This window comes from Cricetulus griseus, chromosome 4 (assembly GCF_003668045.3).
Source record: "Cricetulus griseus strain 17A/GY chromosome 4, alternate assembly CriGri-PICRH-1.0, whole genome shotgun sequence".
Classification (NCBI taxonomy): Eukaryota; Metazoa; Chordata; class Mammalia; order Rodentia; family Cricetidae; genus Cricetulus; species Cricetulus griseus.
In genome coordinates, this window is record NC_048597.1 from 97,273,582 (window position 1) to 97,299,269 (window position 25,688).

Consider the following 25,688-nt stretch of genomic DNA (forward strand, 5'->3'; position numbering starts at 1 on the left):
GGGTTCTGAGCGATGGCGGCGCTGTGGCCCGCCCCTGCACCCGAGAACCCTGATGACAAGCGTGACAGAGCCGCAGGGCTGGGACGGCGCCCGGTGCCCCGCAGCCCGCGCGCAGTGCATGGGCCGGGAGCGCGTCCCGCACCGGCGGGCCAGAGCTCGGGGCCGCCTCCTACCAGGCCCCGCGGGACTGGGATCGTCGCACAAGGCCCTCCTCCCGGCCAAGGTGGAGGAAGTTGCCGGAGAGGCGGGAGGGGGCCCGCGCCTGTTGTTTTCCGCCGGGCTGGCTGGGCGCAGGGGCGGGGCGCGCGCCCCAGAGGCGATCGCCCGGGCCCGGTTGCAGCATCCTAGTCGGGAAGCCCCTCGCCGCGGGCCTGGGAGCCCCAAGAACCCCGCGCACCCAGAGCCCCGCTCTTCTCTGGATGTAGAACTCCGGCGCGATGGCCGGGATACGCGTCCTGCTGTGCCTAGGGGCGCTTCTGGCCCGCCAGGGCTCCGCAGGTAAGGGACCGGCCACCCCCAGCCTGGGGACCCGAAAGCTCCTCAGTCACGTGCGGCAGGCCCCCCTCGAGGGGCACGTGGAGAGGAAAGTGGTGGTTTTGTTTATTTTTTTCCCTTCCCTTTTCGTTCCTAACTCTTCGATCTGGCTGTGCCCGCGGCGCCGGCGCACCTCTCTGTAAGTTCCCATTTGTGTCCGCCTCCCTGCCTCCCCCAGGTTGACCTGGGCTTACACCTGTAACTTGTGAAGTTGTTCACCCCACACCCTCCTCCCCGAGTGAATCTACCTGTGCGGACCGGTGCATTCCAACCCTCCCCTTCCCTTTTCCATTCTTTTTTGCTTTCTTTTTGCTTTTTCTTTTGAAATCATTTCAGACTTGACCAAAATCTCCCTTCCTATGGGACGTGGCTGGTGAATGGTCTTATATACCTCGTCTACACAGCGCTGTTGAAAAAAAAAAAAGCAGGGGGAGGGTTGCTTAGCAAAATAATGTAGACTGCAAAAAGATTGGAAAAGGATGTTTGAGTTTTAACTCGCCAGCGAATCCGTGTCTACTGTGTACAGGAATGTTCCGGGGGTGGGAGCAGGGGAAACGAAGCCAAGAAGTGGTAATTTCCCAAGATGCATGGGAAATGCTATTTGTGTGTGTCGGGTCCACCCCACTCACGTGCTATCCTTGTAGTAAGAGATAAGCTATTAAATTATACCTGAGCTCCCTAGCAGCAAGTAGCAAAAGTTCCTAATTATTATTATGCCCTTACAATCTACTTATTTGCATTTGCTTTTATTTATTTGTTTATTTATTTTGGTTTTTCGAGGCAGGGTTTCTCTGTGGCTTTGGAGGCTGTCCTGGAACTAGCTCTTGTAGACCAGGTTGGTCTCGAACTCACAGAGATCCACCTGCCTCTGCCTCCCGAGTGCTGGGATTAAAGGCTTGCGCCCGGCTGAATTTGCTTTCAGAGTGAATGCTTCTTCCCACTTGTAGACCTTCCTCCTGCAGCTATGCCCTGTTGACTTGCTTGAGTCATGGTCTCACTGTGTAGTCCTGGTTGGTTCCAAATTTGCCATTCTCTCATACCACTTTCCCTGGTACCAGGATTCTAGGCATGAGCCACCAACCCTGACTTTCTGCTCAGTAATTTTTATGCCCAGCCGCTCAGGCCTGCTTTACCTGTGGTGCCCAGGGGCTTGCTGGTTATGCATACTTTAGACCTTAGGTGGGACAGGTGTTTTCTTCTGAGTCTCACCTATACATGACATTGATGTTTCAGGCTTGTCACCTGGAGAGAGTGTACTCCAGGTTGTGCTTGCTGAGAGTTCCTGGAGAAGATGAGTGCTTAGATATGCCTCCAGCTGTGTAAATAAGGATAGCATCAAGACCGGTATGGGGCTGGAGGTATAACCTGGTAGTGGAGCATTTGCTTAGCATGAGGAGTGCCCTGAGTTTGAGTCCCACATTGTAAACACTCACTAGCCAAAGAGTTCTCTCTCTCCCTTCTTTGTTGCATAATATGAATTTAAGGTTTGGGGCTGCAACAGAGTGCCCCCTGGACAATGAATGACATTGAACAGCACAAACATTGTCTCTTTAAAATTTTTTTATTTCATTTTCTTTCTCTGTGTGGGAGGTATGTATGTACCATGGCATGTGTGTGGAGGTCAGACAACAATTTTGGGGGACAGTCCTCTGCTTCCTGAAATCAGGTTTGGCACCTTTACCCACTGACTCACCTCACCAGCCCTAGGACTGGGCTCTGTCTTAGTCTGTCCAGCGTGTGAAACCCAAGCACTTCTGACCCAGAGCACTCCAGACTGTGACTGTCCCACATACCTAGGGACACATGTGGAGCCTGAAGTGTTTAACAGTGTAATGAGGATGTGTGGGACCAGCATGTGTGTGGAATTGATGTATCTTCAGGAGCCACCCTCTCCTTGTCCATGGCAGACATCACCAATCGATGACTCTTCTCTGACCCTGAACAGCTTCGGCCACATCACTGATTAGATGATTTCTCAGGCATATTTAGCTCCAGTAGTTACAAGCAGTGGAGTGGGCAGAGCCAGGGGAAAACCAGGCAGGCCATTGTCTTCCTTCGAATAGACATGAGCTCAGGTTTCGAGGTTAAAATTGCATGAAGCCTGTTCCAGGCTGACCATTATTTATTTATTTTTTATTTTTTGCAGAGTACTAGGAAGGGGCAGCTGTTGGTATGAGGGACACTCCATGCAGCTGTATGTAATATAGCTCTACAGGGTATCTTTTCCATGGTGGAAGTCACCATGTGAGAACCTAGGTTGGTAGTTTCATAATTTGAAAATGATCCTTACACACACACATACACACCATCCTCCCTTTTGAGAGGGGCTTCTCATGGCTCAGGCTGGTTTTGAACTTGATCTTCCTGCCTCAGCAGGATTGCAGGCATATGTCAGCAGGCTCAGCTGTGACAGACTTGTAAATTATCACTCTCAAATGTTTCTTGTTTGAGAGTGGCTAGCATTAGCTAACTCTACCTTGCAGACACTGGCCTGTATGTCATCGTCCCCTCTCCCCTCCCAGCCTTTCCTGGCTTGAAAACTTTATAGAAGTAGTATGACCAGGATGGACAGAGACTCAGGACTTCTTGTGGACCAGTCCAACTTTAGTCTTTTGAAAGGAAACTTTTCCTGTCACAGGAGGGACCCAGCTAGACACTCATGGCAAGGTCACCAAGAAGCAGGTGGCATTCCTTTTTTTTTTTTAAAGATTATTTTTTATTTATTATGTATACAATGTTCTGCCTGCATGTATGCCTGCAGGTCGGAAGAGGGCACCAGATCTCATTATAGATGGTTGTGAGCCACCATGTGGTTGCTGGGAATTGAACTTGGGACCTGTGGAAAAGCTCTTAATATCTGAGCCATCTCTTCAGCCACACACCCCCCCCTTTAAAATTTTTTTGAGTCAGGGTTTCTCTGTGTAACAGTTCTGGCTATCCTGGGACTTACTCTGAAGATCAAGCTGACCTCGAACTCCCAGAGATCTACCTGCCTCTGCCTCCCCAGTGCTGGGATTAAAGGCGAGCACAACCACTGCCTGGCTTTTTTTTTTTTTAATAACGATTTTATTGAGATATAATCTACATACCATAAAAATCTACCCTTGGGTTGGGGATGTAATTCGGTTGGTAGAGTGCCCGTCTAGTGTGAATGAAACCCTGGTCCCAGCTCCTCATAAAACCAAGTGTGGTAGTGGCACATGCCTGTCATCACAGAACTGGGGAAGTGGAAGCAAGAGGATGTGAATTTTATGGTTATTCTTAGCTGTGCAGTGAGTTTAAGGCCAGCTTGAGAACCTGTCTTAAGTATAAGACAAACAAAATAAAAACCGCTCTGTTGGGCCAGTGACATGGCTCAGTGGGCAGAGGAGCTTGCTGTAGAGGTGGATGACATGAGTTCCATCCCTGGGCACCCCCCTTTCTTCCCGCCTACCCCCCATGGTGGAAGGAGAGACCTGACTCCTGAAGGTTGTTCTCTGACCTCAGCTTGTGGGCTGTGATTTGATGCATAGCAACTACCAGTGTTAATTACCTCCAGGACATTTTTATCTGCCCAGCAGATTCTGCCCAAATTTCTGTCCCAGTGGCCTCTCTAGAGTTGGTTGTTGATTGTAGAAAGTGCTGGACTATTACTTCTCAGTAAAAATGGACTGCATTTGTTTGTTACCTACCAACTAACCCCCTGATCAGCCGTGGTTTGCCCATTCGTTTTGAGCAGGCATTGAAATCCTCCACAGAAGGCCGGCAACTCCCAGTGCCACTCAGTTCTGACTCAGATGGTTTGGGGGAGCTGACAATTGTCTTTCTGACTAAGCTGTCACTTCTGGTCCAAGCATTTTCTCATTTTCTCCTACCTCCTCCCCATGTTTCCTTGAGTCAGGGTCTCACTATGTAGCCCACACTAGTGTCCGACTCTTGATTTCCTGCCTGAGTGTTGGAACCCCACAGTCACCACAGCTGGCTTTGATGTGGGCATTTGAATTTGCTGTTCTCTGTGCCTGGGACTCTGGCTCCTTCTGAATCCATCTCATGCCTACTTGTCCATCAGCTCCTGCTTTGCTTCCTGAAGGAAGTCTTACCTGGCACATCCCCAGCTGCCTTGGGAGCCCTGTCCTTCACGTCTATCCTCCTTGACCGTTTTGTGTCTGTTTTCCCACTAGCCTATGAGCTGGATAGTTCTCATTTGTTACCAGCAGATCCACAGAGCCCAGCACAGGACTTCCTTCCCAGTGTTGCACAGTGTTTGTTGTCAACCCATTTCTGCATGGAACAGCCCAAAGTGATTAACTCCAGGGGGAGGGAGACCAGCAGATCTATCTGCTCCCCACCCCCACCCCATCTGGATGTCTAGGCAACAGGATGGCTACCTAATGCTGTATGATTTTGGACTAACAGATGACCACATGGAGAGAGTGATGCTTTATTGCTCAATACTGCTGGTGTGATTGGATAGGCAGCTTTGCTGATCTTGCCTGGACCCTCACGTGTCAGAATGGTATGCCCAAAGGCTGATGTAGAGCTCTTGCAGCTGGAACCTCTGAGAACCGTGCCTCTGCCACATGTAGGGTTCATACTCGTACTGCAGTTGCAGCTGGAGCTGAGCGTGTCCTCATGGACAGCAGAGGATAAAAAGGGGTTCGTTTGAGGACATGGTGTCCCCCACCTCCATACGGTTTTATTTCTGTTACTGTGATAAAGTACTTGACACTGTCAACTTAAAGGATGGGAAGGGTTTGTTTTGGCTCACAGTTCATGAGGGGTGCAGCTCTTCATGATAGACAAGGCATGGCAGCAGGAGCTTCAGGCCAGCCCCTCTCAGGATGGCCATCCAGAAGCAGAGAGAGAAAACAGGAAGTGTGGCCAGGCTCCATAAACCTCAGAGCCCACCTCCAGTGACTCACTTCCTCTGGCGGAACCTCCTAAAGGTTCTATAGCCTTCCCAAACAGTGCCACTAGCTGGGGATGTGAGCCTATGGGAGACATCTTGCATTCAAACCACAACACCGCAATTGAATACATTTGGTAAAAAGCTGGGGATTAGCCAGGCGGTGGTGGCCCTCGCCTTCAATCCCAGCAGAGGCAGAGGCAGACATATCTCTGTGAGTTTGAGGCCAGCCTGGCCTACAGAGTGAGTTCCAGGACAGGCTGCAAAGCTACACAGAAACCCTGTCTCGGAGAAAGAAAAAAAAAAAATCTGGGGATTTAGCTCAATGTTAGAGTACTTGTAATGTGCTTGGTTTTGGGTTTAATCCCCAACACTTTATAGATTGTGGCATAGCCTATAATCCCAGCATTGGGGACAGACAGAGGTTCAAGGTCTATTCTTGAGTAGTGCTATATAGTGAGTTCAAGGCCAGTCTGGGTTATATGAGATCCTACCTCAAATGCATTTGTGAGAGAGCGCACGCACACACACACCCTCTCGCCTATAATGTGCTATTAAAAAAGAAAGTCCTACTTTTCCCAAAGGGTTGTTACCTGCCATCCTGAAAAGGTGTTAACAGCCTGACCTTTCCTTTCAGACCTAGGTGCTCTGGCTATCGGCGAAGTCCATGAGAATGTTACTCTTCACTGTGGCAACATGTCGGGAGCCAGGGGCCTGGTGACCTGGTACCGGAATGACTCAGAGCTCATCTTCCTGCTCTCCTCCAATTCCAGCCTTCCCCCAGCTTCACCTCGTTTTTCTCTAGAGGATGCAGGTGCCCTGCACGTGGAGGCACTGAGCCTGGAGGATGAAGGCAACTACACCTGCCAGGAGGTTCTGAATGAGACCCACTGGTTCCCTGTATGGCTTCGGGTGGCCAGTAAGTGGGACTAGTAGGGATGGGTTTGGGGAGGTAGTGAGAGCCTGGGGAAGAGGTCACTGTCAGGAGTGTGGGCTTGAGTGACACATTTCAGTGTGGGTAAGTTGGAGGCCAGCCTGGGCTACATAGAGAAACCCTGTCTCAAAACAAAATGCTGGCTAGTGTCCTAGGAACTGCAGCCAAGGTTGTCCTCTGTCCTCTACACACATGCACACACACCTGCAAATAAATACACAAATGTCCCTGAAATTGAATGAGACCTTGTACTCCCTGAATACATCTGATGCAATCATAACTGTGGGAAGTCCTTCACTGGGAAATGTGGGTCTATGGTTGGCACAGTTTCTCCATGAAAACCAGAGGCAGGTGTCCTGAGGCTGATCTACAGCAGAGCCCCCCCTGGGATCTTACCTCTTCTGCCCTCCAGAGGGTCCTGAGCCGCAGACCCCTCCAGACCCTCCTTGCCTGCACCTCAGTTAGCGGCTGTTGAGGAAGGCCATGACTCTGAAGGGACATGGTTTCATTTACTCAGGGAGTTTGAGGGTATTGAGTGTTGCCAGCACTGCATTCCTGGGAGGGCTTGGTGCTGCCTGTTGTCAACAGTAAGTTCTCTAAGGTCCACACACCTGGGCTCAGATCACAAAATCGATGTGCACAGTCTGAAATCTGAAATAACGTGTACCTGAGCCTTTTGGGTGGGAGATACATTGCCCGTGGCACCTCCTGGGTGGAGTAAGAACCCTAGGGGATCGAGAAGGCAGGGTTTAAATGATTTAGACTCAGCCTAGGGCTTAAATGAGGCATGATCTTGGAACACAGAACCACACTGGAGGCTCATTAAGGTCTCTCTTTGATTTTTTATTTTTACTTTTAGTTTACATGGTTTATCAGCCTAGTTTGGTGGTTCACACCTTTAATCACAGCTCTTGGGAGACAAAAGCAAGAGGATCACTGAGTTTGAAGCCAGCCTGGTCTATGTAGTGAGTTCTGGGACAGCCTGGGCTACAAAAGGGTTGGGCTGGCTTGGTGGTGGAGTGCTTGCCTAGTCTCACCGGGAGAGACCCTGTGTCAAAAACCAAAAGATTATGTGTATGCATATATGCCACAAATACATGGATGTCTGTGGCGACCAGAAGAGGACTTCAGATCTGTGGAGCTGAACTTTCAGGCAGTGGTGAGCCTTCCAGCATAGATGATGGAACAGAACCCGGGTCCTTTGCAAAAGTAGCCAGTGTCTCAAACCCCTGAGCTGCCTCTTCACTCTGGCATTTTCTTTAAAAAATTATGTATATATCTATGTATATTTACATTTTTTATTTAATGTGTGTGTGTGCACTCAAATGTACCATGGTGCTCGTGTGGAGATCAGAGGACAACTAGTGGGGGTCACTTCCCTTCCTCCACTTTGTGGGTATGGGAATCAAACTCAGGTTTGACAGGCTTGGTGGCAGCACCTTTACCTGCTTGCTTGCCCTCTTCTAAAAGTTTATTTATTTATGCATGGGGGAGTGGATACATGCCTGCCAGGGATCAGAAGACAGCTCCCGGGACTTCTCTTCCCCTTGGTGGTCAGGGGCTCTCTCATTTGTCCAGCAGCAAGGTGTACCACAGGCTAGCTACCCTTCTCGCTTCCCAGGGGTTCTCTGGTCTCTGCCTCCCATCTCACCACAAGAATGCTTGGAGAGTCACTCTACCATATCTGACTTGCACACAGATTCTGGGAATTGGACTCCCCAAGTTTCAGGTCTGCATGGTTGGTGCCTTTATGTGATGAGCCATCTCCTGCCCTGATTTTCTTCTTTCTAAACCTCTTGCCTGACTCCCACACAATGATTCTCAGTAGCAAATTCTACTTCTTGTTGATTTTTCGGCTCAAAGCCCTTCCCAGCTGCTTTCCGGGGTTCACTGTGTCCAGGCCAGGCCAGGCCACCAGGACCTGGAAGACCAGAGGTATGTGACCTTTGCCAGTCTTGGATGTTGGCCACCAGTACCCCAGTACTCCAACTGAACCGTGTTTAGTTGGAGGAATGCCAATGAAAGACACGCCCTAGGACCTGTTGAGCCACATACCTGACGGACTAGCCAGCAGTGATGAATGGGGTATTCAGGCTCCTCCCAGGCCACCACCTAAGTCTTCCCCAGACCCTTGTGGGTAGGCAATATGGTTCCCAAAGATTCACCTGACAGGGATGTTGTCCTGAGGTGTGGAAGAAAACACATCTGTAATCCCAGCACTTGGGAGGCTGAGGTAGGAAGAGCTTGAGTTCAAGGCTAGCCTTGGCTGCTTAGTGAGGGTCAAAGGAAAGAAGGGTATTTCCACTGAAAGGCTGCATAGGAAAATCTTTGCATCCTACAAATGATATTTTCTCCTCACTGACCTATTGATGAACCAAACTCAGAATTCCTTTGACCTTCCTGGACTGTTTTTTAAGACATCCATCTGAGGAGAGGTGGCACACTGGCTCACGCTAATGTGAGCAGCCATAGGGTGTGCCCCTTAATGTCTTTTAATTGGCAAAGTAATTATATAGATAAGTTTCTTTCCTCCCCTCCCCCATTTTTTAAAAAAAGATTTATTTATTTATTTATTTATTTATTATGTATACAGTGTTCTGCCTGCACTCAAGAAGAGGGCCCCAGATCTCATTACAGGTGGTTGTGAGCCACCATGTGGTTGCTGGGAATTGAACTCAGGACCTCTGGAAGACTAGCCAGTGCTCTTAACCTCTGAGCCATCTCTCCAGCCCTTCCCCTTCCTTTTTAAATCTTGTTTGTTTATTTTTGAGCAGGGTCTCCCTATGTAGCCCTGGCTGGCCTCTCTCTCTCTCTGTCTGTCTTTTTTTTTTTTTTTTTTCCAACACAGGGTTTCTCTGTATTGCTTTGGAGCCTGTCCTGGAACTCTCTCTGTAGACCAGGCTGGCCTCGAACTCACAGAGATCTGCCTGCCTCTGCCTCCTGAGGTCTGGGAATGAAGGTCTCCCTCCCTCTATGCTTCTCTTCTCTCCTCTTTGCTCCTCCTCCCCCCTCCTCCTTCCTACCCCATCACATTTGTGGGTCTCCAGCTATGTACATAGGCTAAGCACACACTACACCTCTGAGCTGCTTCTCCAGTAGGGAGATGTGCTCTTTTTACCGAAGGGAACTTGGCATCTTGGATGCACGTGGTACCACAGCGCAGGGCATTTTGGGGGTTGAGAAAATTCAGGTCTGGATGCGGTGTAGTTTTCAGGCCTCACATGTATTTATTTCCAGCACTGAAAACAATACATAAGAAGTTTATAATTTAAGGTGAACTAAGATGAGGCCCAGCATTTGTAGAGTGGTTCTAGGATACCAGGCCCCATTCTGAGTGCTCCATTATATAAACTCTAGCCCTGAGTGGGGGGACACTCCATCACAGAGGAGGAAACTGAGGCTATGCAAGGATGAGTACTTTGCCTGAAGCTGCACAGCTGGAGCTCAGTCAGGCCTGGGGTAATCATTTCCTGTTGGTGTGATGTGTATGTCTAGGGTGGGGGGCTGGAGGGATAGTGGGTGGAGGCAAGACCAACCTCAGGTTCATGGATACTTTAGGACAACCCCCCAGCATCTCAGCATGTCCAGTGGTTAGAGAGAAACCAGCCACACTGAAGAAAAGGACTCTAAGGGCCAGCACATTTGAGAAGGAAGTTCCAGTGCTTCCTGTGGGCTCTGATCTGCCCACACCTATGAGAATTCCAGGTTCTCTGAGGGGAAATCCAATATTCCCTAAACCACTAAATGTGCTAGGCTGGGACCCAGAGAACCATGGTGACAGCATTGGGGCGTGGTGGAAACTGTCCTGATATATATGTTAAGTCCTTCCAGGGCCTTAGTAGGAGAGCAGTCGAAGGCCCAATGTGTTCTTTTTTTTTTTCCCCCTTTCTCCTTGGTAGGGACTTTATGTGTAGGGTGCTTTGTCCTCAGGTATGTCTGTACATTGTGTGTGTGCCTGATGCCTGTGGAGGCCAGAAAGGTTGTCTGTCAAAACCCCTGAAACTGAACTTAAGGATGATTGTGAGTTGCCATGCGGGTGCTGGGAATAGAACCTGGGTCCTCTGCAAGAGCAGTCAGTGCTCTTAACCACTAGCCCCTTGGCAGGAGTTTTGTTTTTTAAATTCAGTGTTATAAATTTATTTTTAATTTATTTTATGTGTATGGGTATTTTGCCTGTGGAGGTCAGAAGGGTGCCGGATCTCCTGGAACTGGAGTTACAGACAGTTAAATGAACCACCATGTGGGTGGCTGGGAATCCAGCCCAGGCCCTCTGGAAGGGAAGCCAGTACTCTTAACTGTTGAATTGAACTATGTGTCTAGTCCCTTTTTTGGGGGGGCTTATTTTATTGAGACAGGGTCTCACTATGTACTGCTGGCTATCTTAGAACTCTCTGTGTAGACAAGACTGGCTTCGAACTCATAGGTTGTATCTGCCTCCTGATTGGTGGGATTAAAAGTATGTAATGATATGTCTGGCAAGATCAATTTTTAATTTTGTGTGGGCAAACACATGCAGGTGCCCAGAGGAGACTGTGAATCCTCTGGAGCTGGGGAAAGTCGTAGGAACCTAACTATGGTCCTCTAAAAGAGTGGCAAACTTAACCTGTGAGATGGTCCCCAGCTGCTTGCAATATTTTAATGCCAGCACTGGGCAGTGGAAGCAGGAGGGCTTGGAAGTTCTTCGAGGCAGGACTGGGCATGTTGCTAACTTGGTAGTGTTTGCATCTCGAAACCCTGGCTTTGAAGCCCAGCAGCACATAAACCACGCCTGTGACCACAGCACTTGGGACATGAAGACAGAGGGATCAGAAGCTCAGGGTCATCCCCAGCTACATAGTTTGAGGCCAGCCTGGGCTACATGGGATCCTGTCACAAAAAAAAAAACAAAACAAAGCAAAACACTCAGATGGAAAGTCCTTTAAGGAAATTCTCCCCTATCCGCAATCAACTTTGTACAACTGTCCAAGATCAAATGAGTGGAAGTCTGAGGACACTTTGCACAGCCTTGTAACGTAACGAGTATTGGTAAGCTGTCCTTGTTGTCTGTTTCCATTAGAGCTCTCAAGGAGAATTCTTATTTTTTTTAATTAATTAACTAATTTTTATTTCATATACTATTCTGTTAGCATATACACCTGCAGGCTAGAAGAGGGCACCAGGCCTCATTATAGATGGTTGTGAGCCACCGCGTGGTTGCTGGGAATTGAACTCAGGACCTCTGGCAGAGCAGCCAGTGCTGTTAACCTCTGAGCCATCTCTCCTGCCCTTGAGTAGAATTCTTACCCATCCTCCCCTTGTCATTCCCAGGTGGCCCTGATCAGATTGTGGCTAACATCTCAGCCACTGGCACCCTCTCCAACGGTACCCTGTACACAGCCAAGGGCTCCCAGGTGAACTTCAGCTGCCACAGCATATCATGGCCTCCGCCTGAGGTGGAGTGGTGTATCCAGGCCGACATCCCTGAGTCTTTAGGAAGGAACCTGACGGTCAACAGCTTCGCACTGTTGCAGATGTCACAGAACCTCCAAGGCAACTACACCTGCTTAGCCACCAACGTGCTCAGTGGGAGACAGCGAAAGGTGACCACCGAGCTCCTGGTCTACTGTGCGTAAGCAGCGCTCCCCTCCGTGAACCATGTCTGTGTGTCTTATTTCAGCTTTAATACTGTGTTTTCCTGCCTTGCATGGTTTCTTCTACACTATGGCTCTGTAGTGTGTTTTAGAGCCCCATTTCTTTTGGGGGCTGTATAATGCTCCATTGCATGTCCACACATAGATCCTCACATGCTCCATTGCATATTTCAGCATACATGCACGGACCGGGACTGTCAGATGAGGTTCCTCCCTTTAGGAGCTTGTTTTTATCTGGGATGTAGCAGAGTCCTCCAAGCCACAGAGGGAAACATTACAGAGCTTTTTTAATAGTGGGGAAAGTATTTAACATTGCAAAATATATGAAAGCTGGTCACAGTGGCTCATCCCAACAGTCCTAGCACTTGGAAATCTGAGGCAGGAGGACTCTCAGGACTTTTTGCAACAAAGTGACTGTCTCAAAAGAAAAAAAAAAATAGATGGGGGACACAATTGTTGGTAAGTGTTTGCCACGTGAGCATGAGAAACAGGATTGAATCCCCAGCACCCACATACAAAAGTGGAACATGGCAGCCTGTACCTGTAATCCCAGTGCTGAGGAGGTAAAGACCGAGGACTAGCCTCTTTACATGCATGCTGGGAATTGAACCCAGGTCCTCTGGGAGTGTAGCCGGTGCTTTTTACCACTGATCCATCTCTGCGGCCCCTTTGAAGTTTTTTAAAATTAATTTTGTAAGTGTGTGATATGTGTGGGTGGGCACAGCATGTGTGTGGAGGTCAAAGGCTAACTTGCACTGTGGGCTCCAGGCACTGGATTTGTGTGGTAAAGCTTGCAAGGCAAATGCTTTTCACCCACTGAGCATCAGCAGCCTCTGCCATCTTTTTCCTCCTCCCTTCTTCCTCTATCCGACAGTATCATTTGTATCCCAGGCTAGTCTTGAGCTAGATAAGTAGCCAAGGATGACCTTCAGCAGCTAATCCTGTCCCTGTATCCCAAGTGTTAGTATTACAGATGAGTACTACCACAGTTGTTTTGTGGGTGCTGGGGATTGAACCCATGGCCTTGAGCACATTAGGCAAACACTGTACTATTTTAGCTACACTCCTCAGCCCAGTAGGTGCTTTCTGAAAGTAGACTAACTAGCCTTGATGGCTCTCTAAGACTCTGGTTTTATAACAGGCACACACGCACGCACGCACGCACGCACGCACACATCACCCTGCTGTCTGACTCAGCGTCTGAGACGAAGCACTCTTTTCCTTTGCTCTTTTGCAGGGCCCCCTCCCTTAGCTCCTCAGTGCTCAGTGGCGGTGTCTTCAGAATCGGCCACCCTAGAACTCACCTGTAATTGGGATGGGGGCTACCCTGATCCTACCTTCCTGTGGACTGAAGAACCTGGAGGGACAGTCGTGGGAAATTCAAAGCTGAAAACACTGAGCCCGTCACAGCTGTCTGAGGGCAAGAAGTTCAGATGCGTTGGGAGCCACATAGTGGGACCAGAGTTGGGAGCCAGCTGTGTGGTACAGATCTGTGAGTCGGGTTTGCTTTGTCCCAGGGTTGGGGTTCACTTGTCTGCCTTTCTTCTCAAAGAATCGTTTGATGATAGTTCTGTGAGAGAAACTCGGTGTCGGAGTGCCCAGAATCCCCCACTGCCACCACACACACACACACACACACACACGCACGCACGCACGCACGCACGCACGCACGCACGCACGCACGCACGCACATGCCATCTCTCCTTGTGCCTCAAAGTTTAGAGATGCGTGGCTCAGGCTCTGCATCATACCAAGCACTGACTGTGTGCCTGTGCCCTCCTTTGTAGTCACTTGGCACAGTGTGCAGGATGGATGGGATGCCTGTTTGTCTTCTTAATTATGTAATTGAGGGTTCTTCCCCACACCCCATCCCTACTTGGTGCTTTAAACAATACCGTTTGTGGCCTGAGGGTTTCTGGAAGGGTGCAGTTCTCTTGTCAAGAAACGTGATGGGTCAGGGTCTCTGCCGGAAGACTTGGGAATTGGGGTGCTAAAGTTGCGGAAAAGATACACTTCACAGGGGCTCATTCACGTGCCAGGCGAGCTGTCTCCCCATCCCCACATGGGACCACCCTCCGTGGGGCTGTCAGGGCATCCTCTCAATGTGGTGACCCACTTTCCTGAGAGCCAGTGATACAGGAGCGGTTGAGCCAGGCAGGAGTGACCCTTTGTAGGACCTAGCCTAGGGAGTTGCTTGGTCTGCCTTCTGTAACATTCTGTCTCTTAGCAGCAAGTCACTGCCTGAAGCCCATACTCAGGGGGAGTGAGGGACAGTTATCAAGCTCCTTTGTTCTTTTGTTTTGTTTTGTTTTGTGCTGGAGATGAAACCCTAGCTTTCACACATAGTAGGATGTCCTGTCCTCTCACTAACCCCCCTAGCCCAAGACCCTGTCTCTTGAGAGATTAAAAAGGAAACTAGGACTGAGGGCAGAGGAACCCTTGCTTAGCCTGCATGAGGCCATGGATTCTGTGCCCAGCACCTGTTACACCCCCAAAAAAGAGGAGCTTGCTAGATTGCCCTAGGTTGGTTTCACCCAGAGCTGTATTGGTGTTGCATGGAAAAACCTCACGACCCAGCAGCCTTCTCAGGCCTAGGAAAAGTGGGACAGTAGGTCACCCTGTGTCCTAGCCATATCTCTTATTTAACTTGTGTGACTAAGCAAGTCGTTTGGCTTTCTTTATGCCTCAGTTTCCTTCTCTACAGAATGGGAATAATCTTGAGGCTCTTATGAGACTGAGTTGGGCTTATTTGCATATAGCCCCTTGTGCATAGTAAATACCCAATAGATACTAGGCTTTATCTAGGGGGACCAGGCAAGGTGTGGGAATTATAAGCATTGGTTGTTTTTCTGGGAAAGGATAGGCCATGGCTTGAGTCTCCTGAAACATTTGCCTTTGTTTTTCTTCTTCTGACCCCCAGCAAGCCCCTTACTTGATTCTCAGCCAATGAAAACTTGCTTCATGGGAGGCAACGTGACGCTCACCTGCCAAGTGACAGGCGCCAACCCACCTGCCAGGATCCAGTGGCTGAGGAACATCACGCAGCCAGAGGCGGCCATCCAGCCCAGCAGCCACTATCAGATCACCCAGCACGGTCAGGGCTCTTCCCTCACCATCTACAACTGCTCCCAGGACCTGGACGAGGGCTTCTACTTCTGCCGGGCTGAGAACCTCGTGGGGGTGAGGGCAGTAGACATCTGGCTGAGCGTGAGAGGTGGGTGCTGAGGGTGGCCTCGAACAGTTAAGAGCATTGGAGTGCCTGGCACCATTGAGTGAGGAGGTCTCAGGGCCTCTCCACGTAGGCCATGGCTGGCTGAAGATGGCACATCCATTTGCCTGTGGCCTCACAAGGTGGCTGAGAAAATTAGTGTCTGATCCTGGAAGCACTGACATGTGCTTAGCATACAAAATGCTACTTCTCTTACTCATCAAAGAATATGTTCTAGAACATGATATATACATATGTATGCATACACACACACACACACACACACACACACACACACACACACACACACACACACGGTAGCGCATATATATAGTGAAATTAATGAATTGTAACAGCAGAGTGAATTCATAGTTCTCTTCTATCCCGATTACAACATATATGGAACTCGTTGTGGGGGATAGGGCAAGTTCTAGAAATCATTATTTACAGTTTTTATAACTGAAGAAATAAAAGCCCTAGGTCCCATCTCCCTCACCTCATAAACTGGACATGGTAGCATCTGCCTGAAATCCCAGCACTCAGAAGGTGGAGGTAGAAGGATCAAAAGTTCAAGGTCATCTCAGCTACATAGAGAGTTTGGGCTATAGACCCTGTCTAAAAACAAGAAGGGAAGAATGGAGGGGAGAGGGGAGCAGGGAAGGTATGTTCCTTTGTACCAGAGCTGCTGTTCAAACATTTTTTTCAGAGCCCTTGGTATGAAGAGGTACAAAATACACAAACATTTACTGATGATAAATCATAAAGCAATTTTTGGGAAAACTTTCTTGGGATATACATACACTTTCACCATTCATTAAATAGGAAAGCAAACTAACCTGCTAACGAGATGAATGCACATGTCTCGGTTACTCAGAGAATTAATTTGTGGGTTGGTAAGATGGCTCAGTGAGTGGCTACCAGGTCTGAGTTTGTCCTCCGGGACCCACGGGGAGAAGGAGAGCTCCGACTCCTTCAAGTTGTCCTCGGACTTCTTTGCACATGCTGTGATGTGTGTGCACAAGCACATGTAAGCACACAAACAAAAAATGTAATCAAGATAATCAAATTTGGGATGAGTGTTTTAGACCGCAGGGCACAGGGCGCCTTCAGTGTTGTTCAGAGTTAATACTTTGATTTTATATTGTCATTGCTAGAGTGCTTGCAATTACCAGCGTCTGCCACCATGCCTGGCTTCTATAATTTCTTCTGAAGTTCTAATGTTCTCCCGACAGACTTGATTTGAGTTGGCGTTTGTAATTGGAACAAGTGTCTTTCCTCCCACCTTGCCTGGGTTTGACCCAGCTCCATAGGTCCTGGCTCCCTTTGTTGACTCTCAAGACAGTATCAGGCTGTTCTCCTGTTGGTTTTTCATGTGAGGCAGTGTCCTCATATGTAGCTCCGGCCAGCCTAGAACTTCCTCTGTAGACTAGGCTATACTTCAGCTTGGGATCCTCCTGCCTTAGGCCCGTCACCACACCCAGATGTCACCTTTCTCTCTGTGTGTGGCCAGTACCTAAATTCTCTGTCCTGGTGGGGCAGTGGTGGCACATGCCTCTGATCCCAGCACTCGGGAGGCAGAGGCAGGCAGATCTCTGTGAGTTTGAGGCCAGCCTGGTCTACAGAGTGAGTTCCAGGACAGCCAGAGCTACACAGAGAAACCCTGTCCCACAAAACAGAACAAAAGAAAACAAAAATCTCTGTCCTGGCCCATCCATCACCCTGTTTACTGTGGCACTAACTCCTACTCATTCTCACTGTGGCCTTGGAAACAGTTCCAATGTCTGGTCCACACAAAGCCCTTAATTTTGCAGTGTTCTTTCATGCTCCATGCTTCACCTGACTCCCTTAACTCTGTCTGCCTATGGTTGATTTGGGAGAGGTCACATGGACATGAAACCAAGACAAGGCAAGAGTAAATTAGAACTGAAGTTTTTGTAAAGGCATCGAGATGTGATCTCTTTACAGAACCTCTGAACATTGGGGGCATCGTGGGGACGGTGGTGAGCCTCCTCCTGCTGGGACTGGCCATTGTCGCAGGGCTCATGCTGTATTATAGCCCGGTGTTCTGCTGGAAAGGTAAGCGCCCCTGCTTCTCATTCAAGCTTAAGAAAGAAAGAAAGAAAGAAAGAAAGAAAGAAAGCAAGCTGTGGGTGGGACTGGAGAGATGGCTCAGCAGTTAAGAGCACTGCCTGCTCTTCCAGAGGACCAGGGTTTGATTCCCAGCACCCGTGTGGTAGTTCACAACTGTCTGAGACTTCAGTTCCAGGGGATCCAGTACTCTCTTTTGGTCTCCTTGGACACTGGGCAGGCATGTGGTGCACAGACATACATGCAGGCAAGACACTCCTACCCATAAAAATAAGTAAAAATTTAAAAAGCTGTGTGTAGAAGAAAACCCTATGCCCAGCTTCCACCTATGAATTCTTCATTGGAGCAGTGTGTGCAATAATGAGGCCCCCTACGTACCATCCCTAAGCATTTTGAATGAATGTTCATAGTTGTTCATCTTTTGTCCATGTTAGTTTTTTTTTAAATGCTTAATTATAGATTTATTATTTTCTCTCTGTGTGTATGTGTTGTATGCACAGGAATGTGTGGTGTAAGCACGCATGTGTACCCATGCAGAGGCCAGAGCAGGACCTTGGGTGGCTTCCTCTATCATTCTGCCTTACTGGCTTGAGGCAGGTCTCCTTGCACTAGATGCTCACTCCTTTGACTACTCTGGCTGGCCAGCAAGCTCCTAGGCTCCACCTGTGTCTCCCCAGCAATGTTGGGGGGTCTAGGTACATACAATCATGCTTTGTCTATTTCGGCATCTGCATTTGATCTTAGGTCCTCATGCTATTGAGTCATCTCCTCAGTCATTGCTGGTTTGATGAGACTGAAGTGATGTGCCTGATGCTTACTGTTTTCTTTCTCTCTTTCAGCAGGGAGCACTTTCAGGTGAGTGGTTTTGGGACTGTAATCCAAAGCCTGCTTCCATCATTCCTTATCACTGCTGTTTTCATTCCTTTCAGAAGAACAATAATAGTTACTCTGACCAGGCGGTGGTAGTGCACACCTTTAATAGGGGTACTCAGTAGGCAAAGGCAGGCAGATCACTGTGAGTTCGAGGCCAGCCTGGTTTACAGAACTAGTTACAGGACAGTTAGGGCTGTTACATACAGAAACCCTGTCTCAAACAAAACAAAACAAAATAATGATATGACAATAATAATAACAATATAATAATAATAGTTACTCTGATGGGACCAACCATGTCTCTGACCCTGGGCTAGGAACTTCCGGAGGCATTGTGGGAAACCCTCCATCTTGATGACATCCTTTGGTGTGTGCTTGTGTCTGTTTTGCTGATGAGAAAGTGGAGAGACCCAGTGGAGCAATTAGGTGACTCCAGGAAGCAAATGGTGGGGTCTGTCCCCCGACCCGAGTCTCATGGATTCCAGAGTCCCATGCTTTTTTCCAATGGGAACCTATAGGCTGGGCATGATGAGCCAAGTCACTCAGGCATTTGCTTTATTTCATTTTCTAAAAAGAGCAAAAGGAAGACGGAAACTTAGGCTCATAGAATGTGTTGAAAGACAAGTCTAAACATGTGTACAAGTCCCCACCCTCACATGAAAATTCAGTGAGGGAAAAGTAAACAAATGAAATTTGTATATTTCATTTCCCAAGGTGATCCTGGGCAGTAGAAAGAATTCTTCTTTATGGATTGTAGAAAGTATTTCCTTTTTTTCCTCATTCCTCATAAAGGAGTCTTATTGTTCTAGAACCATCTTTCGTGGGAAACCATTCCCTTTACCACTCTACTGTTGAGGGCCATTGTCCAGGCAAATTTGTCATTCCCAGGCTTATTCACAGGCAATGCCAAGGTGGCATTGTGGGAAGTAGCTTTGGAACCATGGCCCTGGGCCTCCGTGCTGTTCCCAAATTCTGTGTGTGAAGTATTCTGATCCTCTGAGGCTTCATCCACTCTGTTCATCTCACAGAGGGGAGTGAGGAGGGTGAATTGTGGATGCCGTGCTCCTGGGCTTGTGGTCAGTGGGTGAAATGCATCACTCCCTCTCTAAGAAGCTTGTAGCTGGGCAAGACAGGCTATGGCAGTGGTGAGCCAGATGCAGGTAGAGGGGAGAAGACCTTACCTGAGGATCAGGAGAGATCTCAGGAGTGAGACAGAAATAAGGGCCTTTTAGGAAAGAAATAGCTTTGTTTTTATTTTTACACCCCCCTGCCCCCGCCCCCCCCCTTTGGAGACAGGTTCATAGGCTGGCTTCAAACTCACTATGATAACCAAAGATGACTTTGAACTTTGGGTCCTCCTGTGTCCACCTCCCAAGTGCTAGAATTTCGGGCATACTCAGCACTCCAGCCACTGAGCTACACCCCCGGCACAGAATGCGGCACTGAATATTTTCAGTGTTGAGAAATCCAGTGCTAGATGCTTGAGACAACACGGTAGGGACAGCATATAAACAAATGTCCTACAGAAGACATGGTCACCATCTTTAGCCATCTGTAGCTACATCTTTCCTTACTATCATGGCTAAGCCATACTGACTGCAGGAGGAATAGTCTTAAAGGGATTACAAGGAGTCTGGTGGTGTCTGTCCACTGGGGCTCAAGTTGGAATAGATGACATCCTGATTATTATTATTATTTTTCCTTTGGAAATTAGGGGACAGGACATGGGTGACATCATGGTTTTGGTGGATTCTGAAGGGGAAGACGAGGAGGAGGAGGAGAAGGAGGACAAGGAAGATGTTGAAGAGGCAGAGCAGGAGACGTATGAGAGAGAGGAGTTGCCGAAAGAGATACATAAGCATGGACACATACACAGAGTGACCGCGCTGGTCAATGGGAACTTGGACCACATGGGGAATGGACTCCAGGAGCTGCATGGTAAGCTTGCCTGCCTTCGAGATACTCAGATCCATGTGATGAGCTCCCAGGGAGGTGTTTCCAAGGAGTAGGGAAGCCTAAAGCCTAAGGAAGTTAGCTAGCTCAAGTTTAGTTCTAGAACCCAAAACTCCATGCTAGGTTAAAAAACAAAATGTGAAACACTTAAGTGTCAGTCAGTGCCCTAAACCTGATGCTTCTATGTATTTGAACTTTGTTTCATGAATGAGATTATTTAAAATATTGTGTAAGATGGGGCTGGCATTGTATACAAAGATGGCTAAATGGACAAAGGTTCTTGCTGTCAAGACTGTGAGTTCAGACTCTGGTGGAAAGAGTGGATTTACTTCCCAAAGATGTGCTCTCACCTCCACCCACCCCCACTAATTAAATAAACATTAATACTAATACTTTTTTGCAATGACCTATTTAAGGAAACTATAAAATAAACTTAAAGTTCATGTTTAGACTTGGGTCCCACCCCATAGTTTCTTATTCTGGACATACAAATTACCCACAGTCTGAAGTCTATATCACTTCTGGTCCCAAGCATTTCCGGCAAGATAATCAACAGGTATTAACTACCAGTGCAGAGAGGAGATCATTCAGCAAGGATGTGTGTGTGTGTGTGTGGGGGGGGAACGACACAGTACGGGGATTATTGAAGAGGAAAAGAAGCACTTGTATTGTCTGTGAGTGGGCAGCTTGCTAAGAGAAGCAGGTGAAATGCGTGAAAATGTGTGTGTGTTGGGGGGAATTAATATGGAAGTAACATTTATCCAGTGCTGAGAGAGCCCAAGGAGAACTGTGTGTAGCCGGGCAGTGGTGGCGCCCGCCTTTAATCCCAGCACTCGGGAGGCAGAGGCAGGCAGATCTCTGTGAGTTCAAGGCAGCCTGGTCTACAGATTGAGTTCCAGGACAGCCAGGGCTACATAGTGAGACCCTGTCTAAAAAAACAAACAAAAATCTTGAAACCATGAAAGAAAACGAGAGCTGGGAGGGGTACTTCGATCAGGGTCAGCTCTGTGGAAGAGGTGGCTCTGAGACAGGTGTAGAGGGGCAGTTGAGTTTGAATGCAAGTAGAGTGGAGAGAGCATTTCTGCTTGGGAGTATTATAAGTGACAAGTATCAGGAATGTCTAGATTCTGGATTCAGAAAACAGGTGACTTCTGAGTGTGGTGGTGCAAGCCAGCACTTGGGAAGTGGAGGCAGGAGGATCAAAAGTTGAATTATCCATGGCTACATAGTGAGTTTGGGGCCAGCCTGGGCTACATGAGATCCTGTCTCAAACAAAACAGAAAAAAGGAGATTGTTATACACCCTGCACTACTTCCATGAAATCCAATTCTTCAGCTCACAAGTCAACAAGATGACAGGAGACAGACGGTAAAAACCTATCCTGCTGTTGAAATCATTTAGTTCCATTTCTCTTACCCCTGAACAGATGACAGTGATGACCAGCAAAGTGATGTTGTTGAAGAGGAAGACAAGCCAGTTTGATGAAGACAGTGCACTGTCAACGGGTTTTTGCAAGTGCATTCTGTTTTGACTGTCCTCGCACTGCTGCCCTGCCCAGGAACTTAGTCACAGCTGGGGTCTCCCAGCACAGGCAGTCATCTCTCCTCCCATCTCCATTTGGTGCGAGGTACCCTTGGCGGTGTGAAACGCAGGTGCAAGGCAAAGCTACAGTGGTGTCTGAGGTGCCTCTTTGCTGTGACACCTGGCTCTTCCCGGGTTGATTTACTGTGACACTGACTTTTTTCCTAGGGGAGAGGGCACTCACTTGATATCTGTGCACTGTGCCACTATTCAAGGTTTGCAACCAGCTTGCCCAACATAAAGGGGCGTGGAGGCGGGGCTTTTTATCAATGTTGAGGTAAGGAACCAGGCCCCTTCCAGGGAGAGGTGAGGTAGTTTGGTTGGACTGGGGAAGTCAGACATTGAGGCTTCTTTCTTGTTGCTTTGCCTCTGTTTCCCCATCTAGAATAAGCATGAAACAGCACCACTTTCCAAGCTCCTGAGAAACGAAGGAGGTAGTTTAGGGTATAAAGGTGTCTACAAGGGTGCTCGATAGAGCTGCTGTAGGGGCCTTCTTTGTAGACCGAATCTACTCTGCCCACCCCAACAATTCTCTTTTACCATAGAGATGGACATACCTTTCCTTATTGCTTCATGGTTTACAGACCTGTGTGTGGTTATAATAGTCTCCTAAATGATGGACCTAAGGCCAGCTTCTGGCTCCTAAAGGTCAGCTTCTGGCTTCTCTTTCCTCGTGACTCCTGTGCTGCCCAAGAGGGAAAGGGAAACATTTCTAGCAGATTACTTGGCATGAACTGGACAGACAGTTCACTTGGCCTCAGTTTCTGTGTCTTAGAAATGGGAGTATGTGTTTTCTTCCTACTTAGTGGATGTGTTGATCAAAGACAATAAGTTTCAAACGAAAATAGTGGGTGATGAGTTTAACTTGGAACAGCTAAGTTCTGGGGATTTTTTTTTTTTTTAATTTCATCTAATTATTCTGAAGTCAGGGATCTTCTAAGGGTGCAATAGGTGTGTGCTAGCCATGAAAATCTGACTTGGAATTTGCACTCTCTGCTCAGACAGGACAAGGTCCAGGACTCTAAGGGGATGGCTGTTCTCTTTGAATGCAGGAGCTGAACCCAAGAAACAACTGCCAATACAGCCCCTTCTGAGCTCCAGGAAGTTCAGGTGGCTGTGAATTTGAGCCCTTGGGAATAGCAGTGAAGTAGTTCTCTAGCTTCGTGGTACCTCATACACTGGATCACTCCAGTCTCTGTTATTTCACGGTGGGATACTCAGGTTGCCTTCAGTCCTGGGAGCTGGCCTCTCCTTTGAGGCCTGATGACAGAGTTCCTGAGTTATCTGTGACTCAGGGGCCACTTTAACAGAGGAGAGGAGAAGCTAGGTAGAGGGGAAGTCACAGCTGGGAACATGGTGAATGTTTTGAGATCACTGGGTGCTTCCCACAGCTTTCTCTTCTGCACACACCTGGCAGTAGGAAATATTTGAGGGTTTTTCTACTAGCAGACAGGAGCTCCCAGGGCTTGATGCCAAATGCTGTTCTGACCAGTTATCATTGTCACTTTTATCAGCCTGTATGCACATTTGCAGATCAGTTAAGAGCCCAGGCACTAAAGGGCTTCATATTGGATTTGTGAAAAATTGGAGCCCTCATCCCCTTTGTTCACTTAACACAATTCATACCCAGATCTCATGGCATATGGAGGATGGGCTACAGACTTTGTATGGGAAGTCCAAAATCTTATCCGCATGTATCAGTTAACTGATCCACTTGTAAGAACCAGGAGGAAAAACACTTCAGGGTTGTTTTCATCACATTGATTTCCCTCAAAACCCAGTGGATATGGGAAAGGGGCTCTGCAACCCTATGCTTTGGCACTAGCTCCATTTCTCACAACTGTAGAAGCACACAAGTGTCATCCTCAAGGGGTACAGCTTTGTACTTTTAGTGCCAATTCAATTTCTCAGCACAGGACTGGTGGCCAGCTACTACAAAGAGACCGACTTTACGATTTGATAGGGGAAATTTAGGAGAAATTAGTTATGAAGTTATGAATTTTTAAAGACTTTGGAATAAAAGTTATTTTTTAAACATATACTTCAGTGATCTTGATTTATTTCTTTTTGATCTTTTGAGACAGGGCATCTTTGTGTAGCTTTTGGAGTCTGTCCTGGAACTTGCTTTGTAGACCAGACTGGCCTTGGATTCATATAGATCCACCTGCTTCTAGCTCCCAAGTGCTGGGATTAAAGGCTTGCAACATCAACACCCAGCAGTGATCTTGATTTATACCTGATGAGTAAATGTAAAGAATTGTACCTGGCTGGGCAGTGGTGGCACACGCCTTTAATCCCAGCACTCAAGAGGCAGAGGCAGGCGGATCTCTGTGAGTTTGAGACCAGCCTGGTCTACAAGAGCTAGTTCCAGGACAGTCTCCAAAGCCAGAGAAACCCTGTCTCAAAAACAACAACAACAACAAAAGAGTTGTACCTGTAATCCCTGCACTCAGGAAGCTGAGACAGGACTGCTATGAGCTTGGGTCCAGCCTAGGCTACAAAATGAGACCTTGTCTCAAAAATCAACCAAGGCTAGAAAGATAGGTCTCAACCCATAAAGCATGACAGACCTATGTTCAATCTTAGGAGAGAACCTATTCCCCAAAGTTGTTCTGACGTCCTCATGCACCCCATGGGATTTCTCACACACACACAAGTAAGTGGATTTAAAAAAAAAAAAGAGAGAGAGAGAACCAAGTAACAAAAATGACTGGAGCAGAGCCAGAGAAAGTTGGGTTTATTTTTGTCATTCTTACCACTTTATCTTCCATGACTTGTCCACAGTGAATGCTGAGTATAAAAAGAGGTGTAGCTCACTGAGACTGTTTACATGGGGAAGGTCCTGGGCTCAGTCTCCAGCACGTCAAAACAGAAACAGTTACAACAACAAAACATTAAAAACAAGAACCTGAAGAAACCAGGAAATGAACATTTGAGAAAGAATAGAGAGGGTCCGGGAGAGATGGCTTAGTAACTGAAAGCAGCTGCTGCTCTGTGAGAGGATCTGGGTTCAATTCCCAGCGCCCACATGACCGCTCACAGCTATTGATCAGTTCTAGGGGATCCTCTTCTAGTCTCCTTGGACACCAGGCACGCATGTGCAGACACATGCAGGTAAAACACCAAACACAATAAAAACAAACACCAATTAGAGACAGTACATTTGGCCTCCACAAGGATGTATTCTCACACACATGAACACTGAAAAGGAAACGGTAGAGGTGGGGGAAACAAGGCAGGTTAGAAGTGGGTTGAGTATGGAAAAATGAGTCTGGAGAATAGAACTGGGATCTAAGGAGATCGGGTAGGACATCAGAGATAAAAAATGAGGATGAGAAAGCGACAGTAGAGTAGAAAACAAAGTGGATGTGTGGGGGGCGGTGGTGGTCCTCGGACAGACAACTGGTGAACGGTGGGTATAACCCAGAAGACCTGAGGAGAAACGGACCATAGATAGTGCGCCTGGACTAAAAAATTAAGTGGGAGAGAAGCATACAACGGCAGAAGGCAAAGGCAAGGTTCCAGATTCAATGCATGGAAGAGCAATTACCAAACCCATCATTTCATTTCTCCTTTTGCCGGCTCCACATGAAGGAAAGAACCGTGTGATTCAAAGGGGAAGGAAACAGGGAGATTGCACTTTGAGAAAAGTCCAGGCTGGGGACAGGAAAAGGGACTTGAATGACTTGGAGGGTGGGTGGGGCGGTGACAGGGTACTACCGGGGATTACAATTAGAGTCCCTAAGAAAACCCAAGGCCAGTTAAGTACAGAAACCAAAGCAATCCCTTTTTCTCCCTTTCCCACCCTTGTCCTGGCTCCAAGTCGAATCGACTGATCAGAAGTGGGCTAGGACCCTAGGGTGTCAGGACATGCAGAGAACTTCTCAGGGGCTTCGGAAAGATGGGGGGTGCCTCGCTGACAGTGGGGCTCAGCCTTGACTCTAACCTCATGCCTTTAGACACCCCCCCCCCGCCCCAAGCAAGGCACAACAGCATCCCTCC

At 48.1% G+C, this 25,688-nt stretch overlaps 1 protein-coding gene across 3 annotated transcripts; it reads left to right on the top strand.

Annotated features, from left to right (window-relative positions):
- Nucleotides 1-290: 290 nt before the first annotated feature.
- Vsig10 (V-set and immunoglobulin domain containing 10) lies at nucleotides 291-23,725 on the top strand. Of its 3 annotated transcripts, none has more exons than XM_027414186.2 (9): nucleotides 291-498; nucleotides 6,057-6,338; nucleotides 11,661-11,957; nucleotides 13,221-13,475; nucleotides 14,904-15,197; nucleotides 17,157-17,267; nucleotides 18,119-18,134; nucleotides 19,867-20,090; nucleotides 21,532-23,725. In XM_027414186.2, exons 1-9 carry the CDS (start codon nucleotides 438-440, stop codon nucleotides 21,585-21,587), a joined length of 1,596 nt encoding a protein of 531 aa, XP_027269987.1. In that variant the 5' UTR covers nucleotides 291-437; the 3' UTR covers nucleotides 21,588-23,725. The 3 variants fall into 3 exon arrangements, 2 of the variants coding, with proteins under 2 accessions (XP_027269987.1, XP_027269988.1); XM_027414187.2 differs by having other exon boundaries at nucleotides 18,122-18,134; XR_003485080.2 differs by lacking the exon at nucleotides 18,119-18,134.
- Nucleotides 23,726-25,688: the final 1,963 nt, after the last annotated feature.